The sequence below is a fragment of the Chiroxiphia lanceolata genome, chromosome 3, assembly GCF_009829145.1.
Source record: "Chiroxiphia lanceolata isolate bChiLan1 chromosome 3, bChiLan1.pri, whole genome shotgun sequence".
NCBI lineage: Eukaryota > Metazoa > Chordata > Aves > Passeriformes > Pipridae > Chiroxiphia > Chiroxiphia lanceolata.
Window position 1 is genome coordinate 51,479,318 of NC_045639.1, and position 16,248 is coordinate 51,495,565.

Sequence of the window (16,248 nt, forward strand, 5' to 3'; positions counted from 1 at the left end):
ATCTTCCTGGCTTAGTCTTTGTGTCAGGTGCTGCTGGCTGTCCCTTGCTTCAGACTGCCCTTTGATTAATGAGCTGTTCTCAGAAACTGAACACAAGCTGGGATCTTGGTGAACCACTGATCTCAGTGTCATCCTGAGATGCTCTTCCCATAACTCTTGTCCTTTTGGGTGTTTCTTGTGCTTTTTCACCCAGAACATTGCTGGTCACTCCCCGCTTGTAACTGTTTTCACAGGTTTGTTGCAATTCTCCGCAGGTGCTGGACAAGACAGGGGATGAAACCTCTTCCTTGGGACTTGAAACTGAAGAGCCTGTGCAGCTTGAAGGAGAGGGAAAAACCCTCACTGTGGTCCCTGTTAAACCTGAAAGACAAGATGAAATTCCTGACTTAGAAGAGCAAGTTTGTACTAAGGGAGTTAGCAGGGCACCTACTCTAAGAGAAGAAGAGGAAGATGATGCTGTGCTCATCGGAGTAAAAAGCACAGAAGTCACAGTTCCTGAGGTTCCACTGCAGAACGAGGTAAAACCCTCTGACCTTTCTTCAGAAACACTTGGCTCAGAATCAGCTGCAGGTGCTGAGCAGAGTGTGAGCAATGGGACTGACAGGGACATTGCAACAAAAGATTCTGTGCCTATCCTAGAGCCACAATGCAGGGAGAAAACAACTGAAACCTCCTCCCAGAGGGATGAAACCAAAGGTGACAAAATAGAAGATTCTATTCTCAAATCTGAAAAATGCTTGGAGAACCCTACCACTGTTGCTGAGGCTCCCACACCGATTAAAGCAGACACTGTATCTAATTTAGCATCAACATGCTCAGATATTGTTGAAAATGGAAGCGCTGTCATTACTGATGTAAGTCCTCAGAAATGTGAAACACCCAGCAGCTTGGCTGAAGAAGAGACTCTGGGAAAAAAACAAGAACTTGTAGAAACCTTGTACTGTCAAGGCTTCCAGAAAGAAGATAACAAAAATGAGCAACTGACAGAAAAAGCCAGAGAAGTGTCTGAACATGGAAAGCAGGAAGCTGTAAGAGATGATGAATGTTCAACTGCTGTCCAGCAAGAGGTTTTAACTGTGCAAGAGGGAGGCTCTGACTCAGCCTTCCCACAGGCCAAAAGTTTGGAGGCTCTGAAAACACCTGTGCCTGCAGCAGCTGCAGCAGTTGGACAGCATGTCGTGGCAGAAACTGTGACACCCGCAGACATGACAGCCAGAACTGTACAGCCATTGGCAACCACACCGGAGCAAATGGCTTCTGAAGAGGTCCCAGTTACTACTGTAGATTATTCAGGCTGTGGGACTGCAGGGCTTGATAGTGCAAAGGCACCTGAGCCTAGAGTAACTTGTGCTTCTGTGAATGGAATATCAGAGGAGCAAGAGAGGCCCCAGAACACAGGGCAACCCAAACAAAATGGCATTCCTTTCAGTCACAATCTGCCTCACAGCCACCCAGAATTTGAGAAGCATGTTGTTCAGTCCGTGATTATAGAGTCCCAGAGTACGAAAATTGTATTGAGTGCCATCGAGTCTGCTGTTCACAAACTTGCAGAAACAGAAGAGTCGGCTGCCTTTGAGTCAGAGCAGAGCATTAAGTCCATAGGGAAAAGCCTATCGGATACAAATAGGCACGAACTTCTGGGAAGTATACAGGTAGATCAAAAACTTCCAGTAAAAGAGGAAGAGATACGGAGTAAAGAACAAGAGCTCCAGCAACCAGGAATAGTGAAATCTGCTACCTTAACAGAGTCTGCAGAAATTCACGCAACTGTAGAAAAAACAAAAGACATGCTTTTAACTTCTGAGATGCTGAAAGATGGACAAAGTCAGAATTCCTTAACAGTTTTGACTAGCCCTGAAGACATTCCAAGGGGAAGTGTGATACTTCAGAAATCAACACTAGAAGAAAGTACTTCAGAAGATTCAACCAAAGACCCGCTAGACATACATCCACCAAAATTAAGAGAAAAAGAAGTTGGGCACATAATGGAAATCTCAGACCAACATACAGGCCAGCAGACACGTAGAGAAAGTGAAGAACAACAATATCACCTGTCAGTGGAAGATGGGAAAACACAGATGTGGGAGGATGATAGTTGCCAAGAAGGAACACCTTGTGATAGACAAAGTCAGAACTCAGTGGCTGTGACGCCTTGAACGTAAGTAGCATTTTTAGCCAGTAATTCATTTCTTTTTCCAGATAGTTTGTAGTGTCTCCGTAACTTCTCTCTGATGTGGTGGGGGTTTTTTTGTTTCTTTTAATCATTCTGCTGAAGGGCTACTCTCACTTCAGTGGCCTTTGACTTGGCATGTAGTTGAGTGTGGTATTTCTGGGAGGTAGAAAATTTACTTTCCAGTTTTCCTAGATAGGAAACATGTCATATGACATGTTTAATATATGGGATTTAATCCACAAACACGCTTCTCTAACAAAACTCTTTTTAAAATCCTAGAGGATATGAGTGTTGCCTAAAGGATATGAGTGTGGTAAACCTGGAGTGCCTCATGTACAAAGCTTTTTACACTTCAGTGAAATCTGAATCAGAAATGATAGGTATAGCCTCTTCCAAGGATATATACTGCACTTGCTTTGCTAAGTAACGAGACCTTTATCCCTATCTTTGAGAACTGTGTGGGAAAATAAGATGTTCTTGAGAGAGCAAGTTGTTATTACTAAAGCTTGTTTATCGTTGTCTTTCTTTCAGATACGCGAAGCGTCCATGTGGCATTTGGAGAAATGCCAGTCCTAGAGAACAACTGACAATCCTGTGACAGAACCAGGAGCTTTATTCACTACCCTTTATTCTTGGATGTTAACATCTGTTCTTTTGAAGACCTCACCTTGTCATTTCTATTGAAAAACAATGCCTTTAGTGTTGGCTATATCCACACCTGTGTTCCATCCAAAGGTCATTTGTCTCTGCCCAAAATAATCCATTTAGGCTGGAGTTGCACCACTGAGTGAATGGGCAGACCACTAGAATTTGTGCCACGGTTATTACTGTCCCCTCACTTTAAAGTGTGTCCTGTCTGTCCCATCTCCTTGAATCCCTTCACTCATCCCTGAATCCCTCTCCCTTCTTTCTGCAGTCTCCCTTACCCCCCACATCTTCCATAGCTGCCTTGATCTGACCTATAAGTGGCTGTAGATGCTGTTCAGCTTGTGTGTGAGGGGAAGGAGGAGGGCTCACTGATGAGAACACATGAGACTTCTGGCTGAGTAGCAGATGTGTCTATCAGACAGCAGGAACTGGATCACGCACAAATTGTTGAGCAAGATGCTCGAGTTTGCTGCCTTTCAGTCCCGTTCAGGTATCTCTGTCCATCCTTCGGTTGTATTTGTGTAGACGTTATTTAGTCAGAAATTATTTCTACAGTGTAGCTTGAAAGGAGATTGAGAAAAACCCTTCTTCTGTTGTTTCAGACTTCAGGTCTCAGGACTGGACTGTAATGTATTGAATATTTATATGTATGTCTTAAACCCAGTTCTGATTTTAATGTAGAGCTATAATACTTATGTACTATTTAGGTGTACCCTTAAATGAATTTTGTAGAGTAGCCCGGAGAGGAAATTGATACTATTGGAGCGGAAATTGATAACATGTCATTTCCTATTTATTGTTCCAGGTTTTTCCCCTTGTAAAATCTCTCAAAAATTTGGCTGTCTCGCTTTGAATATTTATATATATATCCTAAACCCAGTTCTGATTTTAATGTAGAACTATGATGTTTCTAAAGACAAAAGGAGAGCCCTGACCTGTGTCAGATCCACCGATCACTTCTACTTGCTGTCCTCCCTGGTTTCTGAGAACCCCCCAGACTTACCATTTTGCTGTCACCTTGTTCTTGTACTGCAGCCTTTGTATCTCACCTCTCCCATTCCAGCATCTGCTAATTTCTAGTCATTGCCCCATCCAACCCATCCAACACAAGTCTTTCCTATGCCTACACTGTCTAACATCTTTCCTGCATACAAACTTCCTCCTCTCCCAACCCCCACCCAAACTGCTTTCCCGCCCAGCATTTTCAGAGATCCTCCCCACTCCTATCAATTCTCTGTCTTTTCTGAGGCAGGAGTAGGAAGGAGGGTAACGGCTTGGTGGTGAGTTCTGCCTTCAATTGCAAAAAGCTGATGAGATCTTTTGGTTGTCAGTCCAATCACATAAGGTGGATTGGACTGACAACAACTGTAGGCCAGAATGAGCAGGGTGATAGAAGGATGGTTAGAAGCCCCAAGCCTGAGAGTCCTGGGATGTCTGTCAGTTGGTCCTCTCCTTTGTTTACCTTAAAATCAAACAATGGGTACAAGTCTGTACTTTCAGCCCTGATCTCTAAAGTGAAGGTTACAGGTCGCACGTTGTGAAACCAACGCCCACCAAGCTGAACAATGCTCACTATCATACCTGTATAGTAATTTATTTTAAAATCAACTTTTAGTGTACAAATGCTCTTGTTACGGCAGGTCCTTGCCTCTCCTCAAGGCTACACGTCCAGCAAGCAGTGTGACTGATTGCACTGGTGTGATTTTTCCTTACCTCAGAGCAAATTATATAAATATTTAAAGCCAAACAATGTGGTTTCAAACAATCCAGTCTATCTCTGTCCATCATTAGCGGCAGCTTTCCCCCTTAGCTTTGGGCAATTCCAAAAACCTCGGTTGATTTCCACACGTTTAAGTTGGCTTGCAAGGTAATGATGCTCTTAATAACACTTCACAAGTGCAAACTTGGCTGAATTTGTACAAATTGTATACCTATGTACCTTAAGCCATATTGCAATAACTGCAGCAGGTAAAACAAAATAACAATAGCATGACCTGTGTAATCCCGATTCTTACGTTTGTAGCTCCAAAGCTGTTAATAATATGTAAAGTTAATTCTTGTCTGAACCTCATTTAAATAAAGCTAGCTTTACCACAATGTAAATTGTCTGTTGGTAGTAATTGGCCAGGCAAGGACTTTAACTTGCCTGTTTTCTCCATTAATCCAGGGCCTTTGGTAAGCAATGCAACAAACCTAACAAACACAAAAGCTTCTTATAACCGACAGCTAAAAGAGCTACCACACCCAAACCCACGCTAATGGTGCAAGGAGCATGCCTCCACAAAAAGATACTACTTTGTACCAGCGTATTGCTTTGGCCTCTGAAATTCTCCTTTGAGACTGTGACTTCTGGCTTGTGCTTAAAAGCTTGAAGCTTTCTCTAATCCAATGTATGGGGTTTCCAAATTTGAATTTGTGTTTTTAAGGTAGATTTTCATTGAATAAATAAAATGCAACTGCAAATTTGTTCTAACCTGTGTATGTGGTGTGTTTTTTTTTAGCTTTCTTGGTTTAAATTATTTTCTGATGGTAGCTTCATCTTCAGAAAGTTAGATTTGTTCCTGAGAATTAATTTGTTGTTGACTGACATTCAGCTTTTGATTGGAATTAAAGGAACTAATTACAGAATTAAATTACAATTTGGCTCTAAATTTCTATAAAATGTGCATCCTTCAGAAGAAGTAATAAGGTACTTAAGAAGACTGAAGAATAAAAAAACCTTCCGTTAAATTCAAGATAGGTAACAGTATTCAGTGAGCCAGATTATTAAATCATATGCCTTGCTGGTGCGACTAAAGTATAAAAAAACTCCAGCAAAGTAACAACACAAATGTCCACAGAAAGTTTTTCACAGATTAGTAGAGTAAGGATCTTGGGCCCATAACTGGTATCTTCTAAGCTCCCCCTCTTCTGCTTAGCCTCATGGCACCAAAAATCTGGACATGCTGGTTATTCATGTTCACAGACCTTGGACTTCAGACATTAAGTTTTTCCAGTTCTGTATGTTCTGTGGCTGAGAATGATTGGCAGCATTTGTATCAGAAGACTTGCGTAGATTCACACCTGAACTAATTTTGTAATAATTTGTTTCTTCCTATCTCAGCTAAGATGCTAAATCCAGTATCTGCAAATATTTAGCTGCACTGGTCGCAGCAAATGCAGGGATGTTGGGACACTGCAGGATGCCTGTCCCTCTTCTTGTTTTTGCATTGTGTCAGGCAGCTCACACTGCAAGTGACTGATACCACTGTCCAACTCTGGCATCTGGAGGTACAAATCAAACCAGCTTTTCCCACCAGACATTGTGGTCAAGGTGTACACAGCCTCTGCTGGTCCTTTTGCAAGGTTTATGCATTTGTACTGTGCTGTTACTGGTTAGTATGAAATCCCTAAACAGGCATCTAACTAGGGATTGGAGTCCAAGCCTTTTGCATCTCAGGGAGGTTTGTGTGCTGTTTTCTCTTTTGCAGGGCTGTTTTATTGGCAGTAGCTCAAGTATCCTGCCTGTTAGCTCAAGCTATGGAAGCGGATCCCATGCAATTCAGAGCATATGGGAGGCAGCTGTGCTCGCTGAGCAACCTGCACAGCTTGGATACAAGCAAGTGCCTGGGGATGGGCAGGCGGCTTGCCAAAAGCTGAGAGGATTCCTGAGATGATCATGTCTGGATGCTGAGCGCTGGATGTTTGACATTCATGCCGCCACATGGGAGGGGAGCAGGCCTGAGGAGGCTGAGGCCCTGCAAGGAAGGATGTGGCTTGGAATGAGGAGCAATGTGAAACAGAAAGCCAGTAGAATTGGTGGTGTGGGGTTTGGAGTCATAATTTTGAGTGGCTGAATGAGATGCCTTAAAGGAGGATGACTCTTATCTCTGTGAACATTTTAAGATGATGCTAACAAGATGGAAGCTTAGCAACCACAATGCTAATACCTGTCTTGGAGCTGATGTCATCTCTAGCTGGACACTAAATTTAGTCTTTACAAAAGTAAGAATGAAAGATGGGGGTCCAGTAAAGGCCTCTGTCTGTTCTGTTCCAATGTCCTCTTGAGAAAATACTATCAGCTCCTTAAAACAGGAATAACAGTTTCAAGAAGCATATCTTCTTCCTCCTTGGAAATGTCATCCATTTCCAGAGCTTGAAAAGGTCACATAATCATAGAATCATTTGGATTGAAAGGGACTTTAAAGATCATCTGGTTCTAACCACCCTGCAATGGGCAGGGCAAGGACTGATGATATGATGAAATGAGGGAAGCAGAAGTCTGATATGCCATGGGAACTCTGCCCTGAGGACAGTTTCTGTGGCAGCTTGACCCTGTCCTCATAATCTGCTCTACAGATATGTCTCTGTCCCTCCTACAAAGGCACCAGACTAGGAAGGATAACCAACACAATGCTTTTTCTTCTAAGCAGCTAGACAAGAGGGAATTGTAAAAAGTTGCAGGGCATTTAGAAGCCAGCTGCTGTTCTGGAAGGCAGACATCCCAGGAGGCAGCCCCGCAGAAATCCCTGCCTCCTCCCCACTGCAACTGTCCCCTTGGGGGGTCTTCTATTCCCTTCAGCCTTGCAGTACTATGGCTTCTTCTCCCCTGCACAAGGTCTCTGTCTCTCCTTTGTAAGCAGGTTCCTTGTACTTCCAAATTAATTTCTGGGAGATGTTCAGCAGACAGTCCTAGGGTCAGCGTGACAGTCAGTGGTGCCTGTCATTTCCCATAAAAACACCTCTATGAAATGAAAAACCTGACACACAGCTGCTTGTACTAACACATCTCCCACCATTCCAGGGGTAGCCAGGAGGCTAACAAACAAAAAGAAAGAGAAAAGTGACGCTCAGCCGGTATTTGAGGGTAATGCATGCCCAGACTCTGGGCAACACAGGGTCCCGTGCTTCCCCCTCTCCCTACAGCAGTGGGAGTGACTGTAAGTGTTGCACACTTGTGCATCTGGCCCCGGCCACCAGCACTAGGATCACCTGTTGTGTGTGCCGAGACCCTGTGACAAGACATCAAAGGAGGAGGACAAACCTTGGGGGAAGGCTGACTGTGGGATTTGAAATCCACCTGCTTTTGTAGTAGAAAAGATGGCCAAAAAAGAGTAGAGTTTTCAAGGCTGGCTCACGAGCGCACAGGAGCCTGGAGGGTTACTTAGAGCCCAGAGGGGAGGCTGTGCTCGAGGAAGATGGGGCAAGGGGGAAACATCAGCCAAACTGTTTGAGAGACTGCCTGGCAGGGTAGTCATCCCACAGTCCCTGTCAGCCACGAGGGTATTTATTCAGAGGAAGCTTTTCTTAGCCCAAATCCATTTGGGTTTTTTCATCTCCCAGCTGGTATTTTCACTATCATTTCCTGAGCACTATTAAGAATTATGAAGACAAATATAACCTGTCTATTATGCTGCAGCCGACACAAACTCTTTCAAAATAGAGTATTTACTGCATAATCTTGAAAATAGCATTATTCTCTTCGGCATTAGTCTCCCTGCTGGGGAAATGCTTTTATTGGATTTTTGCATAATCTGTTTTGATCCTACAATTGGATTCTGGTTCATACATCCTCTCTCCTCCTTAATGCCTCACAGATGCAGGGGAGGAACCTGCATCAGTATGAATGATGTGGCAAAGACCGGGCATATTGCTTACATTTCATCATGCAATAGCATATTTAATTAAAAAAACACCCAAACAACCAAAGCAAACAGACAACCCCCCTAAACCATTATTGACATCAATTGGTAGAAGTAGGCTCATATTCACTGTGGCATATATTGACTGTATTGAAATTACTATTTTGTTTTCTTTCACTCATAATAGTAGTTGCTCATGAAAAGAACAGATACAACACTTCTTTCTGTAATCATTCTTCCTTGAGATGTCTCAAGGCTCTAGACATTCCTGTTATTAGTTATTTATTTTTCCGATACAAGAGACATCATATTTTGTTTTCACTTTTCCTATTAAGAGCTTGGATCTCTTGGGTAGCATCAAAACTTACAATCTAAGCTATTGAAATGATTTTGCTTAAAACGTCCCAAGCTCCATTTTGAGTTTTGACTAATGCACAGGAGCACAGTGGTGATGTGCTATGGCAAAGCAACCTGCTATATTTTTATATCGTACTGTAGAAACAAGGAACCTTGGGACATCACTGAAAAAATAATGTAACGCCTCTTGAATTTTGAGTTGTAAACTATGTAAGGTATTGATTAATTGTCCTCATTGAGAGACAAGGTACAATTAGCAGGAAAATGGCAGTGTGTCATACTGACAACAAGCAGGGAAGCAGAAGGAGGACTGTAGGAGCAGAGACTAACATGCATCAAGTGATGTAAGATTCCTGCTACTGAAAACAAAATGTTTATTATGACAAACTTGGCATTAGAAAAAAATTAAAGAGGCTTCACAGTCCAGAAAAATATTTAAATGAGTTGAAAAACAATGATTGCTTTTACTGAACATTAATTTGTGACTTGTTTGCAGCAATACAGATAATGTGTCCCCTGTGGCTTCTCAAGGATGAAGTCCTCATATGTTCATAAGAATATGTTCATACATTCATGTGAACGACTGAAGTGAGAGTATCTTCACTTTAAAGATAGCTCATAGCTTTAAAGTAGCAGCAATGAACCAAAAATACTATGAAGCTAATGCTTTCCCATTCTGCTGGAGGAAAAGGGGGGTAAGAGGGTTTTTTAAAATTTACTAAAAACAAGAAACATGAAAGTATATGGTTAAAGTGTAAAGTTTAGTGTAGCTCAGTTTTCCCCCTCATTACCTATTTTCTTAAGTAATAGAGACACCAAAACCATCTACCTGGCTCCTACTCTAGATACAGCATACAGACCGAAGTTTAGAAGGTTATGTTTGAATTTTAAATGGGCTAGACTGAAATATTAATGATTCCTCAGCTTAGAAGAGCCTAAAATAGATTGTCAAGTGAGCAGTGCTGAGGTTAGCCTGTTCTGGGAAAAAATCTACAGCTCTTTCTAATTCTGTTGTGATCTCAAAATGTAACCAAACCACAAGAACTGAATGTCCCTAAAGTGAGAAGAAACTCTGTTTTTTAAGTGGAGAAAACTAAACAGAGGGAGTAGTACTGCTGATGCTTGAAGAATTAACATTTCTCACCCCTTCCTAGGTTGGCGCTCCAGGCCGGAGGAACAGCTGGACATTTCTGTATTTTGTGTGTGTGTGCACACATATCTGTGCATACACAGACCCTCCCTCTGGAAGGACACGCTCAGGCTCTGTCTCCTCTCTGGATCTGGGGACAGGGAACTTCAGCAGCTGCACTGAAGCCCAAATAATTGTTTCCCCTTGGCCTTGTACTTCCCTGGTGCAGCTGGAACATGGCGTGCATGGAAGTGCTGGTGTTTCTGTCCCAGTGAAGTTTCTCTGCCACTTGATTCTCAGTTCATGGGTCTCTCCTGGCATTGCTGCTGCTGATGGAGTGCGGGGGACACAAAGCACCCTCTCAAAGCTTATTTCCCCTTGTCTACCTGCCCCTGCCAGCCTTGGGACTCGGTGCCTTTGGGTGCTCTGCAGCCCACCATGCAAAGGGCTCTATTCTCTGGGGCAAGCCTGCTGTGAGACAGGGCTGCCAGACTCCCTTCTGCCCCTTTCTGTGGCTTCCCAGGGCAGCCCCTGGGTATGGGGATGCTCTCTGGGGTGTGCAGTGGCCGCCCCTGTGGAGGGCAGGGGGACAACGAGGTGGGAAGCTCGGGAGGTTGCACTGGTGTGACTGCACCATCTAGTGCTGTCCCTGCACAGCCACCGCTGGACACACGGCCTAAAGGAGACTCAGCTGGGATTTCCTCACAAGAAGAAACTAAAAGAAAAAACGACCTAGGTTGTACCTCAAACGTGAATAGAACCATACATCTTTCATAACCCCAAAATCCGGATAAATTGATGAGTCAAAGGCAGTAACTTCTAGACATTGTCTTTCCAGTTAACTTAGCTTCCATCCAGCTTAGGCAGCTGTTAAAGAGGAAAAAGCAGGACACAGCACTAGCTTCCATCAGTGATATAGATGCACAAAACACACACATGAAATAATGAGCTGCTTCAGTGGGCTCTAAAGGGAAAACTGGTTCAGTTCTAGATCACTGCTGTATTCAGGACCAGCCTGAATAAAGTCAGAAAATGATAAGGCAAGAGCACAAATAGAGCCCAGCCCAACAGGAGCTGCTCACTCTGCTCCTGCTCAGCACTGCCCTAAGGCCTGCCCAGTGCTGGGAGAAGCAACTGTGGCAAGCAGGAAGAGTGGCAACTGTGCTCGCAGGGGGGCCAGAAAGAGATCAGTTCTGCTGTGCCTGCAGGCTTACAAAAGTAACTGTCTTGTAGCTTCTGATAAGTCTGAAAGTCTTCAGGCCTCCGAGCTGGGAGTCAGGAATACACCATTTTACCCTTAAAAGCCTTTGGCAGCAGGTCCAGCAGAAGCTGGACTGCTGAGGCTCTCCTGCTTCCTGGGGTGACAGAGGGAACACCCGCATTGTGATGTAAAGGAAGCTGAGCGGAGCACTGGAATCATTAGCCTTAGCCAAGGTTAAGGGGTAATGCCTTTCAAGAGGTTCTCCAGAGCATGTTTGCAGATATACAAGTATATACCACAAATGATAAAAAATAGAAGAGAACCTCAAGTAAAACAAAGGTAATAGAAAATAGCCTGACTGTCTCTATGCGAAAAGGAGAAAACAAAATGGGGACATAGAAGAGCATCACTGAGCATAAGTGGTTTTGGACAATGTACTGAGATAAAAAGCAAACTCTGAATCAGTTAGATGTAAAGATAACACCTGTTTTACAGCAATTAGCTGAGTTTCTCTCATCCACTCTTCATGTTAGTACTCTGGGATCTATACCTGGAGACAGTGGCCTATATATAGACAGTACGACTTAGAAAAAGTAATTGTTACAGCAGAGGATTTTAGGCATATGGTCTTATGGATACCCAAATGGCAAGTGGCAACTAACAGCAGACTATGGAGGCCTGACAGCTGCTGCCAAACCACTCATTGCCTCTGTTCCCAGTAGGGCTGATATAGTCAGTCCTCTTAATGATGGAGGGCATCTACTGACATGAAAGAAATGGTTTTGATGACCCCAGCACCAGGGGCAGATTGGAGGAGGTTTGCTTTCATCTGGCAGGGACTTCACAATACATTTACTCGTCTATCCCAGATCTTAAACCATAGCCCTAACATACCTGTAGCTCGTGCTACATTGGCTGAAGAGCTGGAAATGTCAAAATTTCCACAAGAGGTCACTGTGAGGCAGTGCATTGGGGATGCCTTAAGAGGTGGCCACTTCGTAAAACCTGTAAAGACTACAAACACTTGCTACCCCCACAGTCAACTGGGGTAGAGATACCAGAAGAAGGGGAACAAGGACCCAATCACAAATTCATCTTTTGGAGAGTCAGATGGACAGGTGGGAGAAAAACATATGCTACAAGAAATCCAGTAGTTACCCCTGTCCCAGAATAAGAAATGAGTTATGCGCTGTGCTTGGAACTTCAGGATCTTGGAGGGCACATATTCCAGGATTTAGCATAATAGCCTGACTACTCCATAACTTATTAGAGAAAAATGCAGTTTGTGAATGGACCCCACAACGTAAAAAGGCTCCTAGAGCTGTTAAAGAAAATCATAAATGTGTATCAGTCACTAGTGTTCATCTACCCTATGTGGCCACTCTCACTACAGGTCCAGGAGAGAGAGGAGGGATATTGCTGGGGACTAGAGCAATAGTGACTGCCTGGATCCATGCAACATCACATTACTTTGGGTTCCAAATCACAGTAGAAGATTACATTTGTGTAAGAATGCAGTCAGACATAACGATAAGACTATTATTAAATAATTATGAAAAGAAAAATGATTTTGAATAGGAAACCAGAGATTATGACTTTACAGGAAGATTGGGAAGCTGGGCAGTGGGGTCTTGGAGAAGGCAAATACACTTCCCCTCTAATGAAGCTTTTTGAAAGTTGAAAAGAGCATGAGTGTTTATTTCCATGGTAAGCATGGAGTGCCTCACTCCAGCTCACAAAGCTTTTTGCATCTCAGTGAAATGCATCAGAAAATATGATAGGTATAGTCTCTCCCTAGACCATTTTCTGCACTTGCTTAAGTGAGACCTTCGTTATCTCCATCTCTAAGAACTGTTTGGGAAAGTAAGATCATCTTGAGAGAGTAAAGTTGTCATTACTAAAACTTCCTCAATTGTCTTCTTTCTGTCAGATACACTGAGCATTCATGTGCCATTTGGAGAGATGCCAGTTTTGGAGAAGAACTGGCAAGGCTATGGCAGAGCCAGAAGCTTTATCCACGAGGCTTAATTCAGGGATGCTGACAGTTGCTCTTTGAAGACCTCACCTTTTTGTCATGGTTATTAATAAGCAATGCCTTTAATGCTCAGTATAGCTACGCGTGTGCTCCATGCAAAGGTCTGAACAGCCAACCCAAGATCATGGCAGGTATCTCAACACAATCCCCTCACAGAGGGCAGCAGGGACTTCCCTGCCTCCTTCTCCCTTTTTGCATCAGGAAACAGGGACAGAAAGAGGAGTATCTCCTAAGCATGCTCTCAGGTGAAAGAGAAAACTGATCCTGAAACTATGGAAGAAAAGACAGAGAGAGAAGGGGAGAAAATCATATTCTGTTTAGTACTGCAGTGTTTGAAATATTTGTTTGGTGCCATTCCAGCTGAATAGGCAGTGTCTTATGCCTGCTCTCTCCATCAGAGAGAGAGCAGACTTTTTGCAGGCTCCCTCTTCCTTCGGCAGTTCTTTTGCAGCCCCAATGTGGTGAGAGGTTCCCACTCTGTTTCTCTCCCAATCCTAATCCTAATCCTTGCCCTGGTTTTGGCTGGGATAGAGTTAATTTTCTTCCTAGTAGCTGCTACAGTGCTGCTTGTTTGGATTCAGTATGAGAATAATGTTGATAACACAGATGTTTTAATTGTTACTGAGTAGTACTTACTTTAAGTCAAAGTTTCAGTTTCCCTTGCTCTGCCAGTGAGGAGGTGCATGAGAAGCTAGGAAGGAGCACAGCCAGGACGGCTGACCTGAAGCAGTCTGAGAGTGCTGGGGTTGTGGCCTTCTTGACAAGTCCAGCACGGCTACCACACTGTGTGGCTTTGTCACCAAAGGCCCTGTCAGATGGAGAGACAGTGTGAATCCTGGACGTAACCATTGCTTCAGCAGTTGCTTGACTTCCCTGGCGTCTCTCTTGGGTTTCTGTGATTCTGAGCAATTCACCCATGTAATCTTAATACATTTCTTGTTGCAGAATGATACCAAGAAATGCACCTTCTTAGTTCCTTTACACACTGAAGAAGAATTTTGCCACTCAGATGGTAGTTTTTAAACACAAACTGAGGAACTGCCCTCATCTATAGCATTCTGCAAGCTGGCACTTCTGCAAAACCACCTACATCACTTCAGTCAGAGCATTTCAGTTCTATCCAGGAGACCCCTTAAACCCTGGAGTGTTAGTACTCCTTATGCTCAGTGGCAGACATCAGTGTTAAGTACCACTGGCCAATGCCAGTAGTAGTAGTATCTCTATGTTCCAGTTTTCAGAGCCATGTTTAATCGCATTCCTTGACAGCAATAGGAAATAGATGTGCTCATTTCTCACGTAAGAGTCACCACAGAGGTGTGGCACTGCAAGGGAGTACTGCTACTGGCAGCTACGTGACAGGGCAAATAAATCCTCTTGGCAGCAGCGGCTGCACTTTTTTCCTCTCACTGTGCAAAACCTCAGCTCCTGTAAGCACTCTGGAGGAGACCACCAGCATGGCCAGACGTAGAGTAAACCATCACCTCACACTTCCTTGCTGTAGTATCAGAGGCAGGAAAACGTTTTCTATGATGTTGCAACACTAGCTGACTTTCTCATGGGTCTACCAAGGACTTGTGCTGAGACACAAATACAGGTCTTGACAACTTTTAATTTCTTCAGGGCAACTTTTCTAGAGCAGAAAACAGTTCCTTTAGGAGAAAGAGGATCGATCTATGATACTTTCTGAAGGGGGAAACAGCATCAATACAGCCATCATTTCCAAATTCCTAGCATGATCTTCTTTTTAAGACAGATACAAATCCCATGCTGAGAGATTTCTGCCCCTCGAGCTAATGAGAACTGAAGATGGTGCTCCCATTCTTTGGGGAAAGTACACTGCATCTGGTAGCACTTTCTTTTGCCCTGCTGGCAGGAGCAAGGGGAAAGCACTAGCCCTAAGAGAAGAACTATCATCAGAGTGCTGCTACCCCTAGGCTGGCAGAGCAGAAGCCATGTGTTCTCAATTCCATTGGCGACAGACACTGAAAGGCAGAAGTTCTTGCTTCCACCCTTGTTGTAAGATGGGGGCATGGACTGCACAGAACCATAGAATCATTTAGGTTGAAACTGTTGTACTTGAAAGCTGCCCAAGTGACATACCTGCCTTGCACAGTTATTGCAGAAACCTCTGCAATGTCAAAATCCTCTATAAATGTAAAATATCTCTGTGTTACATCTGTGCCTTGGAACCTTTCCACTCTTTTAAGAGGAAACTATTAATATAATGTAAAAAAATCCCAAACCTAAACAAAAAAAAACCAAACCCCACCCCCAAACAGGAAAGGTGGTGTCCTTAGAGTCACGGTCACATCTTCACAGTTTAGGTGGCTACTTCCTGAGTAACTTCTCAGTTGTCTTTCAGACTCTCCCCATTTAGTCTGAGCTGCTGTTTCACTACATGTTAGCTCTCCACCCTGCATGGCACAGCTCTGCATGCAGATGAAAGCTGATCCAGATTTCAGCTGATTTCTTCTGCTGATTTTTGCTTTTGTTCCTCTTGCAGCAGATGGAACTCAGACAAAACAAGTGACATCGCGGCCCTTTGCTCTGAGACACTTCCTATATGACAGGAGAGTGATGCAACAGTCACACCCCTCAAGTCATGCCTGTGTTATGTTTTTTTAAAATTAATATCATACTACAGCTTTGTTGAAAAAGAGTAAGAAAGGCATGAATATTTTGAACTTGGTGAACAAGAATGAAGTTTCTCTGAATGTTCTTTTTCAGTTCTTGTAGACAAACCAGGACTTGTCCTGGGTCTCTTTCTGTTATCAATATTGCCAAAGATGTCTCAAAATGAAAAAAAAAAAAATAATTCTGCATAAGAATGCAATATCAAAGATGATGATGATGATGATGATGATGATGATGATGATGACGATGATGATGATGATGATGATGATTATTGAACAACTAGGACCATGCCTGTGTGTGGAGAGCTGTGTGCCAGCAACTGGAGTAGTGCTGGTTGAGTGATATGGCATCACCTTCCTTTCCTCATTAGCTGCAAATCACATGCTTTGAGTAACTATTTTCCTTTACATCCTTCAAGTGCTGCTGTTGGGGTGGAAGGACCTGACCCTT

General features: G+C 43.4%; 1 protein-coding gene and 1 long non-coding RNA gene across 4 annotated transcripts in view; both read left to right on the forward strand.

The window, feature by feature from the left end:
- Window positions 1-5,294, forward strand: part of AKAP12 (A-kinase anchoring protein 12) — a 30,975-nt gene extending 25,681 nt beyond the window's left edge. For all 3 annotated transcript variants that reach the window (XM_032682371.1, XM_032682372.1, XM_032682373.1), the window contains 2 exons: window positions 255-2,158; window positions 2,705-5,294. In XM_032682371.1, the coding sequence (XP_032538262.1) occupies window positions 255-2,156 (1,902 nt within the window). In that variant the 3' untranslated portion in view covers window positions 2,157-2,158; window positions 2,705-5,294. The remainder of the gene's footprint in view (window positions 1-254; window positions 2,159-2,704) is intronic.
- A 6,051-nt stretch (window positions 5,295-11,345) lies between these two features.
- LOC116784601 lies at window positions 11,346-15,754 on the forward strand. Its single transcript, XR_004356163.1, has 3 exons — window positions 11,346-11,563; window positions 13,060-13,295; window positions 15,668-15,754. It is a non-coding gene; the product is annotated as an uncharacterized LOC116784601 (long non-coding RNA).
- Window positions 15,755-16,248: the final 494 nt, after the last annotated feature.